This window comes from Columba livia, chromosome 1 (assembly GCF_036013475.1).
Source record: "Columba livia isolate bColLiv1 breed racing homer chromosome 1, bColLiv1.pat.W.v2, whole genome shotgun sequence".
Lineage (NCBI taxonomy): Eukaryota > Metazoa > Chordata > Aves > Columbiformes > Columbidae > Columba > Columba livia.
This window is the reverse complement of record NC_088602.1, coordinates 150,357,534-150,376,843: the sequence shown is the minus strand read 5'-3', so window position 1 is coordinate 150,376,843 and position 19,310 is coordinate 150,357,534. Positions and strand designations below refer to the sequence as shown.

The 19,310-nt window shown below is 39.6% G+C and overlaps 1 protein-coding gene across 2 annotated transcripts in view; it reads left to right on the top strand.

The window, feature by feature from the left end:
- Positions 1–7,787, top strand: part of KDM7A (lysine demethylase 7A) — a 69,885-nt gene extending 62,098 nt beyond the window's left edge. Inside the window, exon 20 of one of the 2 annotated variants that reach the window (XM_065038237.1) lies at positions 75–7,787. In XM_065038237.1, the coding sequence (XP_064894309.1) occupies positions 75–169 (95 nt within the window). In that variant the 3' untranslated portion in view covers positions 170–7,787. The remainder of the gene's footprint in view (positions 1–74) is intronic. The other variant, XM_065038231.1, reaches the window with a different exon arrangement.
- The last annotated feature ends 11,523 nt before the right edge of the window (positions 7,788–19,310 follow it).

The following is a 19,310-nucleotide window of genomic DNA, read 5'->3' as shown; positions in this document are numbered from 1 at the left end:
GTTTTATCTTTGTTCTACAATGATAAAAGTGTATTCTGAAATTCCTGATTGAAGTACTTCATTTCATTTTTCAGGCAAACGTCCAAAGAAAGGAATGGCAACAGCTAAACAGCGCCTTGGGAAGATCTTGAAGCTGAACCGGAATGGCCATGCGCGCTTCTTTGTTTAATGTAGCTGCTACTTCTACTACTGCTGTCTTTCCTACACAGACCAGTATTGAGGGCAACAGAGCCTGGAGCTGCTGTTGTTCCTCTGCTTGAAGCAGACTTGCATGTACCATATAAAACACTGCCTGATGAACAAAAACGAGAAAGAAAAAAAAAAAAAAAGAAAAAAAAAGAAAAAAAATTGACAAAAAAAACCCAACCCAATGCTGCATTTTCACTGTGCCACACCTGCTCAGCAATAACCATATGGGAATAGGGAAATCTTCAGAGAGACATGGACTGTGAGAAAGAGTCTCTCATCAGGGCTTGAATATCATTTGTTGCTGGTAGATTCTGACCTAATTAATGAGGGGAAGATGATGAAGGTGGTTTATCAATAATTTATTTCTGATAGATTTTGACAACTTTTAAATTCATTTAAAAAAACTATTTATTTGGAAGACTTTTTTTGTGGGGGTTATTAATTTAGATTTAAGAATGTGAACGTTTTTAATTGTTTTGATAATGTATGTTTGGTGCAGTGGAGAGCCACATTAATTGTGATTAGTCTGGACTCCTAAATTTGATATTCAGGTTATAGTCTTAAATAGGGGTGAGATGCATTATTAATTATTTTTTAAATTAAGGCATATGGAATCTTATTTTTTTTCCTGCTTTTTGTAAGCTATTGGCTGGGCTTCTGTTGACTTGCAAGTTGCATATTCTCTGCCAGCTTGATTATTTTTCGATCTGTCCTCTTTTATACAGATTTATTTATTTGATGGACTGGAAGAGACTCCTAAAAACAGAAGAATCGTCTTATGTCAGTCCAGTAGCTAACTTGTTATAAACTGCACCCCTTTCCTCCAAATTGGAGTACATACTTTTCCTCCTGGTGATCTTTCTGTGATGATTTTGTTCTGTAAAAAGGCTTCCTGAAGTTGTCTATGTACAGGTTATTTAAAAGTTTGTGCACCAAGGAGGGAAACCTAATATATCTTTTTGGAGGAATGGGGACATCAGTTAAGATAAATGTTTCTTCAGAACAATTACTCTGAAATAAGTCGTAAGATACACATTGCCGTGTTAAGATTTGGCATATTACTTAATGTAGCATGGAAGAAGCATTAAAATATTATTGTACTTTAGACACATTTTACTGAAGAGTCAGGAAGGCAGGAGAATCTGAGTTGCTTTCAAATCTGGGAGAGAGCCAATTAAAAGTCTTAACTGGTGCATATATAAGCATTAAGTAGCTTACTGGTATCAGAATGATCATTTGTGTCAGGCTTCATACAGAGCTGATAGCAAATGCCGATTCTGAATTATTGTAAATAATTTTGATTTAAAATTTGTATTTTTCTGTAATATAAAACTAAATATTTAACTTTTGGGGGATGGGGTTGAAGGCAAAAAGGGGAATACTTTTACTTGATTCTGGAAAAAGGGCATTTTGAAGGGTCCAGCCAAAATGAAAACATTAATATTCTAGTGACAACAATATTGTTGGTTGTTAGGGTTTGGTTTTTTTTTTTTTTTTGGTTGCTTAGAGTAAAAATGCTCAGGCATAGCTCTCCAAATCATTGAATTGATTTAACTTTCCATACCAGTTTTTCCTTCCTCCATGTTCTATGCTGGAATAGTTTTATCTTCTTGTGGTTTAAAAACAAATTCAGTTGGACTTTCCAGAATATTTATGCAGAGTTATTTTTATCTAGGCTGGGTTATCTATGCCTTTAAAAATTTATGGAAATAGTTCTGATGTCAGGTGTCTTTGATTGCTGCAGGGTCAAAACTATTTAGCACTGCTATCCTGTTTCTAAACTGAGAAACATCAGGACATAATACAACTGCAGATGTCACGTAGCTTTCATGGTTTCCTCTGAAGCTTGAAAATTATAACTTACGAGTGGCTTTTGCAGCCTGACTTTTACTTTATATTGACTTCACTTTTTTCTGTGTGTGCATATGGGAGAATATTTTTAACCTTTTCTTGTTTGCTATTACAGTTTCACAAAAGCATTTTTTCAGTCGTTTTATTTTTTTTTTTAATTTAATGTAAGCTATCAACCTCGTTCAGACTATCGGGAATCGAGGTAACAAAGGATTTCTAAAAAGCAGAAGATAAGCTAAGAGGTACTCTACAGGTGCTGAAAGGGACTATAAGTGCTTGCTGTTCTCAGGTGTTATGTTTTCCAGATGGAAATAGTTAAAAGAGAATATTTTAACTATCTTTTAATATATTCTCACCAAAGTAAGTCAAAGAAATAAACTATGTTGTCAATATTAGTTAATATTATATACCCATTTGAATATTCTCTGTGCTTAAGCTTGAGCAAATGAATTAATGCCTGCCAGGCTTTAGAAACTATTTTAGCTTTAGCATATTGAACCAAACTCTTTCCTTCTTGCTGGCTATATAATTTTTAAGAATAGAAAATTACAGTTTTAAGGCAGCAGTTGGATTCAGAGCAGAATGAAGAATGAGTTCTCTCTTCTTGAAGGCAGATTTTTGAGAACACTTATCCAAAATAGAAGTATGCCAGAATAGAATCTGGAGTAAGGAATTTTAAAAGATGGAGAATGCTTTCTTGTACATGTGACTGGCTTGTACAGTGTCTCTTTTCTGACCATCCATATTATTTATCCATATTTTACTATTGGAACACAGATGTGGCTGGACCCATATATATATTATTTCTTCTTGGTTTTATTCTTTCTCTACTCTGCTTTCTACCTTTATTTTCAAAGTGGCTCTCCACTGTCATGAATTTATGTAATAGTCTCTTCATAGGCTGTCTACAGGCAGAGGTTCATTCTCATTTTCTTCAGATATCATTGCTTCCAGCAGAAGTTAATTCTGAATTTCCACCTCAGAAAAAGTAATTTGAAAGAAGTTACCATAATAAGCAATATTTTTAAAACAAAAGCAAAAAAAAAAAAAGAAAAGAAAAAAAGGGAAAAAAGTCTTCTGGTAGCTCATGAAGAGGATGTGGTGACCTCACTTGTTTTGTGTACTTGTATGTAGGGATATTTTTATTGTGTTCTAGATGAAAACACTATTGCACCAATCTTTCAGTAGATGGACTGAACCTTGTGTTGTTGTAGTGGACAGAAAAAGCCCTATTTTTTTCCTTACTGTCTCACTTGGGGTAGAAGAGGGGAGGGAGTGGGGAACACTGACTGGACAGCAAAGAGAATTCAGCCTACTATGGTAACTTGTTTTCAAGGATTTTTTTGAAAAGTCAGATAAGTTGGATTTGGCATAAAACTTTTTTTAATTGTAGACAGAACAATAGGCAATGAAATACTGTAGGGGGTTTCCCATTTTCTAAGTTCTCACATTCCTGCAACTGAAAAGAAAAAAAAAACAAGAAACAAACATGAAAATGGAAAGACCACCTAGAAACCATATCAAAGACTCTTCCAGCAACTTTCCCTTTTCTTCTCCTACTATACTTGCTAATAAACCCTGGCTACAAGGTAGCCTTTGTTGACCTCTAAGGTAGATTACCTATGCAACCTATAATACTCTACATGAATCCATTCTTAAAGACAATTTTGAAAGGGGTAGATGTTGAGAGTTAAAATTGTTGCTTTCTGATCAGATGGGGGATTTTGGGAGGTTTTTGGTTTTTTTTGGTGGTTGAAGTGCTTGTGTTACCTTTAGTAGAGATGTAAGAGAGCACAGTGTCATGATCACATTTTAGAAACTTCAGCTTTCCCTAGGCTTTGCTATAATATATGGCATAAGCTACCTTTGTTCACAATGCCATGAAGTTGTAAATGTTGAAAATTTTTGCAGGGTTTTCGAGTCAGAGCTGATATGAATCTTGCCTACCCCATTTCTGATAATTGTGGAGACTAAGCAGAACTGAAACTAGAATGACTGGTACTACAAGCCTAAAACTACTAGTGCTCTGTTTAGGCTCCACACTCCCACCTTTCCCTTCACACTCCCACTATGACCCCCAAATCTAGTGTCTTTCCAGAGTTTCATTCACATAATACTTCCAGACCATTAAAAGCTGTTTGTAGCTCTGGGGTTGAGTGAGCCCAGAGCTACTCTTTCACAGAATAAATACAAATGGAACCAAGGGCCTTACTATTTGTGGTTAAACAAGATTAAAAGCTGCAACATCCATTTTTTCCCCAAAAGAAAAAAAAAACAAAACCCAACAAAACAAACCACCAACATAAAACAGCCTCATTTACCCACTTTGTGGGAGTGTATGTGTGATAAATCATGCAGTGGATGGGAAACATGAGTAGCACTGATAAGGAAATGCATGTTCTTCATAAGCTGCATTTCTGTTTGGAAAACAAAACAAAACCTTTTTCTACTTCTAATATAAATTAAGCCATAAGAGTTTCATGCTGTGGGAAGGGAATGAAAGGGATCATTTTAAGAGATTATATTGATATGTATTGTCACATCTGCTGGGAAATGTCTATTGCTGCCGATGCTTTGGTGACTCTTTTTTTTAAAAAAAAAACACATGGAATTTGAAAAAAAAAATGGGGGGGGCTAGTTCTTGGCTATATTTGCTAGTTTTGTAGTAATGTTTTGCTGGCCCATGTGTCTTTTCCTCTCCTTTTTCTACTCTCATAGTCTAATTTCTATCTTTCCTTCTTATATCTCTGAAAATATTAACTTGTCTGCTCAGTAGAGGTTGGTGTATGTGTGTCTTCCTTTTTACAGAAACGCACTACTGTGTTAAGTATTTGGCTGGGAAATGGGATGCTGCAGCTTTAAGAGCATTTTTTTCAATTCATAACAGTATTTCCCATCCTCTTTTGCCTGCAGGCAGGGAAAGTGTGTGTACAGTATTTATTTTGTTTCAATTTTACTTTAAATTTGTAAGTTTCTATAAGTAGTTCACATTGATTATTCTAGGGGAGGACAAGTGGCTTTGTTTAAATTTGTATTTGATATTCATAGTTTCCACTTTCTGTACCTTAAAATACTGAAATTAAAAAATTGTATTGCTTATGTTTTGATTTTAGCACTCTAAAGTGTTTAATTTCTTCAGACATCTGCTCACTTGCTTCAGTGTAAATACGGAAAACTGTACAGAATTTCATGAGGAGAAAAATACTTTTCTAGGTCCACTCGCTGTGCCCTTTACTTGTTGCATTTTTAAGAAGAAATTTTGTGGAGAAATGTGAGAGGGAGTATTTTTACTTTTTTTTTTTCATTATTAGTTTTCAAAGTGCAAATCTCATTTCAATCTAAGGATATTATATGGCAACTAAATGCATTTTGTGAAGATATGTATATTCTTTTTGAAACCTAATATAAAAGGGAGGTGGAAGTGTTTGTGATCTGTCACATTAGCAGATCTAGGGCTGTAAGAAGAGAGTCAAATGGTATTTTCATGTTCTTGCTCTTGGTTTGTGTTCAGGTTTGTCTCATGCTACTGATGATTGATGCATCTCTTGATTTCTTTTTTTTTTTCCCCCTCCTCCTTTAAGCGTGTGCAGTTTCTGGAAGAAAAGCTTTCTCTTTCACACTTGCATTTCCTTTGTCATACTTGCTTTTATCCTGGATGATTTCTCAGCTGATTTCTCCCACATGTTGTTTTCTGCTTTACAGTTGTCAGTGCTCCCTGTTTTGATTCCATATGGCAATACAGTGTTTGCATGTGGGTACTCTACTTGGGGGTAATAGAAGCCTTACTGTTTTGCACTCCAACCTCACATAGTGCGTTTTCTTCTGCAAATAGTGCTCCGTCCTACTCGATGGCTTCAGTGCTGCGATGGGCAGATGCTCAGATTCCAAGGATGATCATTTTATGAGAGCCTTAGATAAATGATGCAGCAATGGCACTGGAAGAACCAGATGGCAAAAGGTGTTTGATTTGAGCATCCTCTGCAGCTGCTCAAGTTTGCCTCTTAGCCTGGCTTTTTGTTTACAGAGGATTTATGACTGGCTGTGATGACTAGGAGACCTGTTCATGGACAAGGACTTTGTTGTGCCAGGTGCTTTACAAAGAACAAGAATGCTGACCTCATCAAACCGTGTGCTCATTAAGTATAAGATTGAAATAGTTAAAAAAACCCCACCAAACTATTAAGTTCTGTGGCCTAAGGTTTAAAATTTGGTGGTGGTATAGATTTTGAGGGCAGAAACTTCTGAGCTGTTTCAAAAATAAATTTCATTTGAGTGGAGTAAGAAATAATGAGGAAAAATAATTATTTAAGTACAAGGGATGAAGATTAAATATTTATATGTCCAGAAATCAGTTCCTGCTGCATTTTGACATGCCTCTACATCTTTTGAATTAATGTGTTAAAACTGATTTTAAATTTGGTTAGCCAAAGATTTGCCAAAGATCTGAAAGAGCCATTTGTCTATCAGAGCAACCATGTATTTTAGAAAAGTCTTGATCGCTGTGACTGAAGAACAATTGTCCAACTTAAGAGAAAGCCTCTGCGGCCAAATTACAAGTTTCTTACCCATATAAAAACCCTATGAGCACCTTTACTATTTGTCCTTTTGTTTTTGCCGGCTACACTCTAGAGCTTTTCTCTGTGACTGCTGTTTGGTGGATAATAGGTAGGATAATACACTGGAAAATAAGACAGATATCTCAAAGTGCTACTTTAAATGCTGCTGGATAGCCTTCAGCACCTGGAGCCGTAGTTCCATTAAAAGTGAGAGCTTCCGGTTTTCTGCTTTTCTGGTTTGGGGAGGATGGGTGAATCCTTACCTGGGTTGTTCTTTCCTAATGGGCAGATGAATTTTAAAGATTTCAAGTCTACCCAATATGTCAAAAGAATGTCAGGGAATAGTCAAGATTATGTTCTTGGTATCTGAAGACTAAAATGTTGGTTTATTTCTTTTTTTTTTAATCAACAGTATTCTACTGTATTTGAGGTAGAGTACCCCCTTGTAAAGTGCCTACAAACTTGGTTTTGAGTACATTTAGTGAAGTTCAACTCTTTCTCTAGAGGGTTGGTCATGACCAGCTTAAGTTGTAAAGCTGCTTTGGTGGTGGCTCATTAGTTAACACATTCAGCCAAACCTTTTCTTCTTCGTTTTGTTTAGATATAACTTTGGATTGATGAAGGAAACCCAAATAGTAGAACCAATATGGTGAAGTCAATAATGCTGAGTGTTATTTTCTATAGAAACTTTTTTTCCTTTGTATACAAGTATTTCTCCTGGGAGCCTTTGAAATTACGCTTTTACTGCTGGTAAGTATTGTCAACTGCCTCAAGCCAAAAGTTAACGAGGACTGAAAGTGTAAAACCAGAATGTTATTGTTACTCATTCTGATACAACCAGGAACTGTAAATGCCTTTGTTTTTGCAGTGGTCAATGACTGAAGTTTTTACCTGCTGAAGAAATAGCTGGTCATCAGGACAGTGAATAAAGCCTGTCATTGCCAGAGCTCATAGTATTCCACCTAACATCTGGCTAATTGGACAGTTTGTTTTGTCTAGACTAAGGTCTGACTTCCCTGAAGCCAATTATATCCAGTCTTTAGAATTAAAAGTACTGCAAATTTTTGAAGAATTGTGTTTGGCTTAATAGATCTATTTATCTGTACTGCTCCTGCTGTATTTGCTTTGGTCTTGGAAAAAGTACTCTGCTTTGGAACATATAAGTCAACTAAAAGAACAGTATACAAAGTGTCTTCTTGTTTGTGATGATTTGCCCCGAAGTTTATTTCTCATAAGAAATGTTTTATTTGCTGCAATGAGTGTGAGTACTAAGTTTCTACCCATACTTGGAGAATGTGGTATTTATCTGGAAGAAACATTTGCCCTTGAATCATATACCTTGGTGGTATGTCATAAAGATTCAAGTCGGCTTTTTGTTGTGGTAAAACTAAAAGCCAGCAAAACTCTAGAAACTGCTACTGTGGTCTCCTAAAACAAGATCTGGGCTGTGGAAATGTGGTTTAACTTGGCACCTTCTTCAGGCTAGTATTAATTTGAAAAACATACTAAATCATGTGCTTAATTCTTCAGTGGTTGGTTTCTAATCACAGAGGTTTTGCTTTTTTACAAAAGCTCTTTGCATAGATCCATTACAGGTCTGGCCAGTGAGGATTTTCCTGTGCTCAGCCAGCACTCGTAGAGATTGTTTTGAACTCCATCATGTGACAGTTCCTGAACATAGCTCTTCCCATGTGGTTGATGTGCTTCTCCTCAAGAGGCAGCTACCTCAGTGTTCCCACTGAGTTATAGACCTATTGAGGAAGGAGAGCAATCAGAGAGGGTGTTTACCATGCCAGCTGTCCTGAAAGTGATGTCGGAACTGGGTGGCTGAGATGAGGTCAGCATTGAGAGGAACCCTTTTTGCTTCTGTGTATATTCAGCTCAAGTCCACTGGGAGTGGGGAGAAGAAAAAATCTGTGAGCTGTGCCATGTGCTACTGCAGAATGAATTGATGATGTTCCAAAGGCTGGTGGACAGCTGTTGCTGTCATGAAGCTAAGCACCGCAAGCAATGCTGAATTGCTGTAGTCTTGGGAGGGAGACCAAGCATTAAATGGGAACATGGCATCTGAGTGATCTCTTTTGTTCCTCAGGCTTTTCCAGCAGCTTAGAGGTATTAGTGTGAGATGCTTTGGGAACATGCAAAACATTGTATAACATACCTCTTCTGTGGCTACATGAGGTTTATTTTTTTCGGTATTAAGAGAAATTCACTAGAGAAGTGCAGTTTGTACAGAAAGCAAAGATATTTCATGTTACACATCCCACAGTTACCCTGTGAATGAGGTTTGTAAGGAGAAGTGAAATGTATTAGACCAACTGACATATTTGGAGGGTGGGAAATAAATGTAATGTTTAGAGCTCATAGTTCAGATGTAAGACATTTTCTCTCCACACAAACCTTGCCTTGCTTATGTACTCTCAATATGAACTGGTAGCTTATAGACTGTTTTCAATCATATTGCCATTAGTAGCTTTCTTATTTTGAAGCACATTTTAAATACCACTTACTGTAGTAATTCAGGAGAAAAATTATGTCATTTGGATGGGTTGAATGCATAATATATGTACAGTCTAGGAGGTGGTGGAGGTATAAGGCAGAATTTCCCGAGGTTAATGTTTTCAGTAAACTAAAAAACCCCAATGACTTCAAGAAGAGGACCGTTCACAAGATTACAAAACTGAGGGAGCTGGAAATGCTTTAGCAAGCCACAGGATATATATGTATTATTTTACTGTCTTAACTGTCTTCAGCCATGACAGCTGCGATATTGTGTGTGTACATATAGAGACATACATATACAAAAATATATATGTATCTCTATTTCTTCTATCCCATGTTTTCTGTTGCCTCTGATTTCAGGGGATTTTAAACAATAGAGAATGTCAGCTACCAAACTCCAAAATAGCATTTTTACCATAAGTGTGAAGAAAATAATGTCTTCGCTAATTATTTGATTACATGTTTAATGGACAACACAATAGTGCTGTCAATACCCTTCAAATACTATATTCAAGTTCTTTTCCACTTGGTTGAGACATTCAGAGATTTCTAGATTGTTTTCTGCACTGATGCTAACTCTCACTGTATTTTACAGTTGATAACTTGAAGAAAAGACTGAATAGCGTTCTGTGCCAGACTACTGTCGTTCACTGAAAAAGACCCCAAAAAGACTTGAAACAGCAAAAAAAAAAAATCTCTGATCTGTTGTATGTTCTGCGGAGCTTTGTACCTCCAGTCATTATCTGAAGCACTAAAACACAGGTTATAGTAGAACCTGAGATCTTGAAGATACTCTGTTGACTAATGAGATCAAAACATACTTAGTGGTAGAAAATATAAGGGAAACCATATGTATAAAATGAGGTAATTTTTTCTTAATTAGCTGCAGGAATGCTAGAGTTTTATCATGGTATACATGAAGCAGACAACGCTCTTGCAATAGCTGTTTGCACTTGCATGCAGGAATTACACTGCATAGGCTTAATACCTGAAATGCTTTGACTGTCAGGTGATAGAAATAGCTGCAAGAAATAGCGCCAAAATAGGGTTGATGGCTGGCTAGGAGCACCAAGGTTTTCTTTTCACTCCTTGGCTACAATCCTATCCTTAATTTCTAACCAGTTCAGCTATTGAACATGCATATGCTGATTTAATGAGGTCTAAATGCCTCAGCTGACAAAGTGACATATCTTTTTGTCATAGAATCATATAACAGTTTGGGTTGCAAGGGACCTTCAAAGCTCATCTAGTCCAACCCCCTGCCATGAGCAGGGACATCTTCAACTAGATCAGGTTGCTCAGAGCCCCGTCCAGCCCGGTCTTGAATGTCTCCAGGGATGGGACATCTACCACCTCTCTGGGCAACCTGTGTAAGGGTTTTTGGGTGGTCCTGCCATTCACTCTTTTTATATCCCTGGTCAAGATTTCTGGTGATTCAGTGCTCTCCTAGAGAAAAAAAACCAACAGTTGTCTGGTGTACTTCCCAGTCCAGCCTACTGTGGGAAGGAGGTGATGCTGGCTTGTCTGGGAGTTGCTTTCTTGCATTTAGGATTTCATTTAAGAGGAAGGCTTTGAATATTGTGCTACTGTATCTTAATCTTTGTTCTGCTAATGTGGTGAGAGTCTCTGGGGTGCACTGATGAGGGAAGGGAGCGGAAAGGATCAGAGTAATTGGCCAGTCAGCAGTGGAACGTGTGTCCTTTTGGAGACTGGAGCAGCCGGCTGCAGACAATGACCAGGGCACCTGCAGAAGGCAGGAGGGATCTCTCCCATTTCGACTGGTCAACATGCCAGCTCCTGTGGGCCTGTTCTTTCCTCATGTATTCAAACCCTGCCAGCCTGTGTGGTGAAAAGTGTGGAAACGGTGGGACCCCAGAAGGTGGACATCATTACTTTCCCCTGTAGCCTGGCTAAGATCTGACCAGTCTCACCAGGATCTTCTTAGAGGAAGGCTCCCTTGCCCAGCCACTGCTTACTGGGGACTGATTCCTGATGAAGGGCTCTTCTGTGCTTCCCTGGATTGGTGGCCCCCTTGTCCTTTGCACGGATGTCGGATTTGGAGAGGTTAAGCTTGCTTCTGTGGTAAACAGGACTGAAAATAATATGGAGGTATCAAAGCTGATACCTGGCATGGTGTGAACCTTCTTATCAATACAACCACTGAGTTCAGCTTGAGTTTGTTGAAGTATTATTTAAATCTTTTCCAAATCAGTCTTCCGCTTATACTACTGGCATAATATGAAGTGAACCTCTCAATTTTGAAATTCTGGAAAAGCTTTTTCTAAACCATTGTCATTTTACTATGTTTCATTCCTCAACTGTTAATTTGAATGAAATTGACCAGAATGTAGTATTGTCCAGTGTTTTAGTCACTTAATAACATAGCAGCTTAGCCTGGAAAGCTGTGTTATCATTGCACCACTGAATCATCAGTGTTTCAGTCACTGTAGCAGCAGGATGGAAGGAGGTTGAACAGACACATTTCCTTTTCTATAAAAATATCTAAACCGAACCTCTAAACAGTGTGACCTCTTTGAGAATTACTTAAGGTGTCTGGATTTCTCTGCTTGAATTTCTTTATCGGCTGCCAGGAAGATTTGACTACAATGGATCCAGGTTCTGGGTGGTTTTGCAAAGGATCCGAACTGGAGGATATTTAGTGACTTTTTAATTTTTTGTTTGTTCGTTCGTCTTGTACCTTTCACTGCTATCTTATGTTTAGGCTTATATTCTGTTGCAACCAAGTATGATGCAAGTTAAAAATCACAAGTCTGAAAAATTTTAAGTGTTCTTTTTTTTTATAGTTGAAGGTGACAATATCTTATTGGGCATTTTAGGGAGCTGTATTGATTTTGATTTTTTTTTTTTTAATCCACTTAATTTTTTGGCTCTGCTTTACAGCATTTCTGCATTGAAGTGTTTAGTCCTTTTCAGTGATGTAATTCTCATACGTAAGCTAAGACATCTCTGGCCTTTCAGTTCTACGTTTTTCAAATTCTCCGAATCTTTGAGAGTATTTCTGTGTGCAACTGTTGCTAGCTGATTTTCTTATCTCCTCAAATGGTATTGATATCTTAAGGTGCTAATTAACAATGCAGTGCAGACCCAAAGGTTGCCATGCCCACAAAGGGCTTTCGAATCACTGCCATCAAGATCATCATTAATAACATCAATAGCTGGGAAATTTGAAAGTGTAACAGTAAAATTTAGAAAACTAAGCTTTTTTTCTCTTGGCAAGGGGCTTGCAGATCACTTTTGAACATAGGACCTGCATCACCATTAGTTTGTAAGGTTTCTTAGAAGCATGCAGAAGAAAAGACACATGTTTGTGTGTATGTCTATGCAGCTCTTTGCATCTATACTTTTCCCAGAAATGGGGATTGAGGATGGCTTGCTGGGGCAAATCCCATCTACACAAGAAGGCAGCCTGACACAGGGCCAGTCTGTGCCTCTGACCTCTGGCGTAATCCCCTTCTCTCTCTGTCACAGTATCTGGGCAAACAACATTTTGGAAGCCCACAGTCTGCACTTTTTACACTGGATTGGGTGCATTAAGAAGAGTGTGACCAGCAGGTTGAGGGAGGTTCTCCTCCTCTACTTTGCCCCGGTGAGGCCACATCTGGAGAACTGTGTCCAGTTCTGGGCTTCCCAGTTTAAGAAGGACAAGGAATTTCTGGTGGGAGTCCAGCAAAGGGCTACAAAGATGATTAGGGGACTAAAGCACCTTTTTTATGAAGAGAAATTGAGAGAACTGGGTCTGTTCAGCCTGGAGAAGAGAAGTTTGAGCAAGGATCTTATCAATGTTTATAAATATCTCAAGAGTGTGTGTCAAGAGGATGGGACCAGACTCCTTTCAGTGATGCCCGATGATAGTATGAGGGGCAACAGGCACAGACTTGAAGCATAGGAGGTTCCAGCTAAACATGAGGAGAAACTTCTTTGAGCGTGCCAGAGCACTGGAACAGGCTGCCCAGAGAGGTTGTGGAGTCTCCTTCTCTGGAGACATTCAAAACTCGCGTGGACACATTCCTGTGTGATCTGCTCTGGGTGAACCTGCTTTAGCAGGTGGGTTGGACTGGATGATCTCCAGAGGTCCCTTCCAACCCCAACCATTCTGTGATTCTGTAATAAGAAACAGTGATTGTCTAGAAGCAGCAAAGGAATAAAAGGAAGGGATGCTGAAGATACTGAGAAGGATGGATCCTCTGATGTTACATAGACCAGCAATTGCATAATTCCATATAAGTCATCAGGAGGATATCCTGGACAAAACATTTCTAAAATGAGCCTTCTTAATGCAAGATGCTGGGTCTGGTAGTTCTGACGAGGCATTTTCGCAATGTGCTGAGAACAGGCAGCATTAACAAAGGCTTCTAGACCACCCTGAAGCAAGTGTCTGTTGCTTTGTTCTGAAAATTTCCAAGTCAGTCAAGTTTTTTAACACAAGGCTCTGAGCAAAGGCTGATCGGGTACCAAGATTTTGTTTCTGCTACCTGGTTAGCAGACAATGTATAAAGGATTCATATAAATTCATTTATTAATTGATTTTCCTATTCATATATTTATATAACTTTAAGTTATAAAGAGATCAGAAGATACTCTGGATGCCATGGTGTCATATACTATCAGCCAGATAAAAGGGGAGTGCAGACCATTGCTAGTGACAACGTTTGCAAAAAGTGCTGCATTGTTTTCCACCTTTTGTTTCACTTGGGTGTTACGGCTTGTTCTTTGTAATGTAACCTTTCTGGGACTGAGGCTGTCAGATACTAGGTGCTTGTGCAGTGCCTAAAAACCAATTTGGTTAATGCCTTGAGCCAGGATTATTTATAATTTAGTTTTCTGTAATATTTTTAACCAGTAGAATAGAATTTCCTGTTGTATCCATTCTATCTCAATCTCAGAAAATGATACGGATAATTCTCCTTCCTCATTCCCTCTTCCTGCCCTGCAGACTCAGCATGGAGAAGGCTGCCTTGAACAGACGTAAATAGTTAGGAAGGATGTATTTCTCATATAAAAGAGTGGAATCTGCAGCAAAGTTATTTCTTCTGCTAGGAAGAAAATGGGAAGCTCTTGATTTTTATTGAAAAAAAATACCAATGCGAAGGGTAAGGTTGTGTTCATTCCCTTCAGCCACATCTGCAAGCAGTGAGGAATGAAAGCCTTTAGATTACTCTCAGAATTTTTTTTTCCCTGTTTCCATTTAAAAATGTGTTTCTTGACTACAGAAGAAGAGAAAAATGTCCAAAAGCTGTGTTTCTATTTTTGAGCTCCAACACAGGGGACGTTCGTACAATCCGGATGACCACAAGGAGGAGCTCACGGTACAGCCTGCAGCGTTAGCTCCCTGCCCCTAAACTTACCAGAATTTCAGCGAAGAAGGAAATTTAACTCGAAGCACAGTGCAAGCAGCCACCCCCCTCAAGCTGTCAGTGCTGGCATTTGACATAGGAATGAATGAAACAGAACTACATCTGGAAAAGTGACCCAAACTAGAGGGCAGGTGGGGTAACTTGCCATGGTCAGATGCTGGGAGGTCAGGGAACATGATGATCTGCTGCAAACAGCCTCATTCATGCAGTGAATTCCAGCCTCAGCCTTTTGCTTCCGAAATCTCTTGTTTTTTCCATTGGTAAAAAAAAAGAGGTGACATAAGGACCAGCTGACAATCAGAAGGGGAGGGCGTTCACGTGATACTGTGCTTTTTAAAGTTTCAGTAAACCTCTTTGTAGGTGGGTCAGTAACTCTGCTAATGTGCGTGTTCCCAGCTATCCAAGGGCAGCAGAACAAATTTCTAAGTAAAAAGCTGGTAGTTTTTACTGTGGGAGAGATGCTTGATTTCAGAAAGCACAGATCTTCACCCTGCAGCTGCTAAGTTTCCTCTGTCCAGGACAAAGCAGGACAGAGCCACCAGCATTGAAATTGCTGAGGAAATTGTTTTAACAACTTTCTGCAAAATTCCAGGATGAATGAGAACCCACTGTCTGTGACATCTGTTCTGGTCTCTATTTTTGTACTTGTTTTAAAACCCAGTGTTTAACACTGCCTCAAAACTAACCACATTTCACTGAGGCAAGAGACCAACGTCTGTAACCCAGTGACTGTGAGCACCTTTCTTCTTCCTAAAATAAATTAATACTGAACAGTGTCTTTTTATCACTGCCATGTTCTTATCAGACCATCTCCCTTTATATTGCTTCCTTCCCCAGCCATTGTGGAAACAGACATCCTGCCCAAGGCATGAAAATCCGCAATCTGCTGCTTCTTCTATGGAGCCTCTGGATTTTTGCCAATGGCCCCTTGAGAGGGTCCCAGATGCGATTGCTTTTTCTGTGCTACCCTGAAAATATCCGGTAAAAAACAAAGGGCTGCACTCACCACAGTTACCGCTTTGGAGGCCAGCGCTTCCTCTGCTGTCAGGGATGTACAGTGGGAGATGTTAGTCATGATGTACCCCAGCGTAACCACGACTAAAATGACAGGGTCACAGTCAAAGGGATATTCCTACAATAGAATAAAGCCAATCTTTTTATTGCATCTCTCAGCTGTTCCTTGAGTTTACCTCCACTTCCCATGAATCCAGGAGATGTGTATGGGATGTCTTTCACACAGTGCTGTTCTGCAGGGAAAATGCACATTCGTTGCACCTACCTTCTGTGTGAAAGGAGATTAGGCTTGAGCACTGATTTTCCTCAGGGGAAAAAATGCAAACAATACTGTTGTTATTTCAAAGTATCTCGGACTTAAATAGCAAAACAGCCAATGCCTTAAAATAAAACCAAAACGGTTTTTGACTGACTCAATAATTTTTTGGGGGAGAAGGTTGGAGGAGAGAGGAGGGAAGTGGAAATACCAACTTGTGAGTTTTCATGGTTTGGGTTTGTGGGGGTTTTGTGCCACAATGGTAGGCATGGAAATGTTTAGTAGTCCTGTCCATCAGAAACACAACATTGTAGTCCTGGCTCTTGCTATAAGTGGTTGAAGATCCTCTTGAGGAATCATGGGGATGAAATTGCAGCAAATGCACCTTGCTGCTGGGTTTCCTTGTGTAATATCTTGTAACCTTTTTATTATTTCTTGTTGCTTCGATTTTCTCTGCTTTCACATAAGTTGCTGAACTGCTAAGAGTGAGCTTGTCTCCGTAAGTGTTTGTGCATGCAATAAAACATTCAGAAGGGTTTTAGCGAGTTCATAAATTTTTGGGCACTCACTCGTTCAGGGAGGACAGGTGAGAATCCAATGTGATCTTGCATGAGTCTGTGCTTATTGGTTAAAGGCTTTACTCCAGCGTCACAGCAAATAAAAACTTCAAACGTCTCTTTATTGGGATCTATCTTGTGACCTGTCTGCCACTAAAATGAAGAGATTGGAGGAAAGTGAAAAGAAGAAGAAAGATGTATCCCAACGAAATCCGCATAGATCGTGCTCGACTATGCTCTAGAAAGCCAGGTGTTGTTCAGCTGGGCTGAGGGATTGTTACCATTGAAGGCACCTTATTGCCTACTTTAAATTAGGAAAAACCTCTGCTCTACAACTAACTTTTCCTAACAGGAATTAATTAGAGGAATTTGATGATGCACTTGTCCTTGGGAGTTTGCAGTGTCTTTTTGGAAGAATGTTTGTGTAGAACCTGAAATGAATACAGCTTTTCAGGACTGCAGCTAATTGCATTATTCTTCCCCATCTCTCCTCAGCGGTCTGCAGATAAATCCAGCCATCTGAGATCCAGCTCACAGTTGCCCTCAGGGCTGTGCAATAAGTTTGCATCATGTTAGGAATGTGTGGGAATGTTCCATATGGCCTTCGTGTTTATTTTCAGAAACAGAGGCGTATCTCTGTGGCATCTATTCTGTTAAATATTGACTTTCTGTCAGCAGTGGCAGAGGAAATCAGCTTATGGGGATTTGCGTGGCATTTCTACAGGCAGATAACTTTTTTTGGTTGGTTAGTTGGTTTGGTTTCACTTTTTCGTTGTTTTTTTTGGTGTGTTTGTTTTTGTTTATTTGTTTTTAAAAGTAAATTGGGACAGAGATGCCTTTTGAAGTGTCTCTTCATACACGACAGGAACATTGCTTCAACAAATCATGAGTGCTGACATTTGGTCCTTTGTATGCAAGACAGAGTACGTTAGTGACTGATGATCTGAGATTAATTTTGGACAGTGTCTTCCTTTTTGTTGTTACTCTTCAGAAATATCCTGACCTTGCAGACTTACAGACAGGCTTTTCTTAACAATATGTGCAATGCCAGCACCAGCCAGAAACATATTGCTCTCTATAAGCAGACGTCCTGAAATAAAAGGTCAGAGGTGGCTTGTGAAGAGTCAGTGAGCTTCAGTCCAAAGCACGATGAAAACCTTCATAGCAGAGGAAAATACAAGAACTAAGTATGATGGTCCCTGAAAAACTGGTGATAATACCTAAATGGATATGCAAGCAAGAAGGATGTAAGCATATTCTTGCCTTTTGCAAGCGTGGTGGTAACACAAAACCAGTCTGCAATGGTTCCACGCGGCAAAAGCTTGACTTTTTTTGTCAGAAGGAAAACTGCCTAGCCTGGTGTTTTGAGTAACACACTGTAAAATGCTATTAAATAGGCCCCATTACCCTCCTCCTACGTATCATGTGAGCCTAGAGCACATCTCCTGAGGAGACATCTTCATTCAAAGTCATTTACTGCCAAGGATGTCCCATATCAGTTGGTCATCTTTCTGGCAGCTCGCTGCTCTTGCTGATTTGGCACTGGTGTGAAGAGTTGGGTTTTGATCTACGGGCCTGGGTCTGTGTAGCTGTGACTAAGCACAGGTGCTTACCGGTGCAGATCCTTAAGACAGGGAAGGGCAACTGGAGCTGGTTACAGAGGTTTTCTATGTAAAGTAGGAAAAGATGCAGTGACAATTTTGACACGTTTCAGTAGTTAGACAGTAAAAGAGGAAAAAATAGGGTTATTTCTTAGTTAACTTCTTTACAGAAACTTTGTCCTTCCAATAGCAGGAGAACATTTCAAGGAACAGATGTTCAAATAAAAAGCAGTGTATAGTAGTGCCACATCAGAGAATGTATATTTTATAAAACAGGAGCTGGAGTACCTTCAGATGTCTGCCTGCAGGTGGCTGCTGCTCTGCCCATGGTGATCTGGTCTGTGTGCTGGCACTGTGCTGTTTTCTGTGTTTCCAGACCAAAAGTAGGCTCTGGTGATGTTTCTGCTGGTGAGCTAAGTTTGTGGACAGGTAGAGGAGAGCCCATGTCAGCTGATGGGAAGGGTGGGTCTTGAAGGGCTGACCCATTGCTTGATTAATTCCTTCCTAGCCAGAGTCCTCTCATCAGCTCATCTTCTTCATGGAGGTCCCGGTTCTGGGATTGCGGCTGACTGCACGAGGGGTGGTATTGCATGCGTTAGCATGAAGCAGAGACAGCTCAGGGGCCTGGCACCCTCAGCTTCTGGGGTGCACATGAGTACGTCACTTAGTCCGAGCAAACCAAGCCTCTGTACCTTGTTGTAAGCAAAATTGTGAGGGGCACTTTGCATCTCTGTGCTCTACCTCCCCTCTCCCAGTGAATGTTAGCGATGATTTGCATCTTCAAAAGCTGCACTCTGTGAGCCACCAGGTGCACTGTGCCCACAGAACTAACTATTGATTATGCTGAATTTCTTTGTTGTTTTGTTTTGGAGACTTTAATACTAAAGGCAAGTATCAGTCTGATAACTCTTATGACAGTAATGTTTTTATCCCATAGGAAAGAAAACAAACAGGCCTCTTCTGCCTGTTTATTCATGAGTACTTCTGCCAAAGCTTCAATGAGGAAATGAACCATGTGGGTGGGAGCTCTTGCCCCATCTTTCATACACTTATATTCCCCAAACCACGACAAAGGAGAGACATGCTATTGCCTAGTGTCAGCGAAGTAATGCTATGCTAAAGACACCAAAAGCAGCTGACTGCAAAGCAGGGACCTCTGCCTGCATCCCTGGGTCCCCAGCTTGGCAACCTGGTCGTTGTCTGTGGTTATTTGATTTCTGGGAAACAGGCTGATGCTATTGACCCTGAGACATTTATTTGCCTAATGAAATACAGTGAATGGAGGGCTGGGAGCTACATGTGAGAACCTGCAGCTTGCTGTCTTTCCTTCCTCTCCTTCCCTGCATGAGTTTTGCAAGAATGCCTTGGCACTGCCAGAGCACTCGTGCCGATGGTTGGTAGCAATGTCC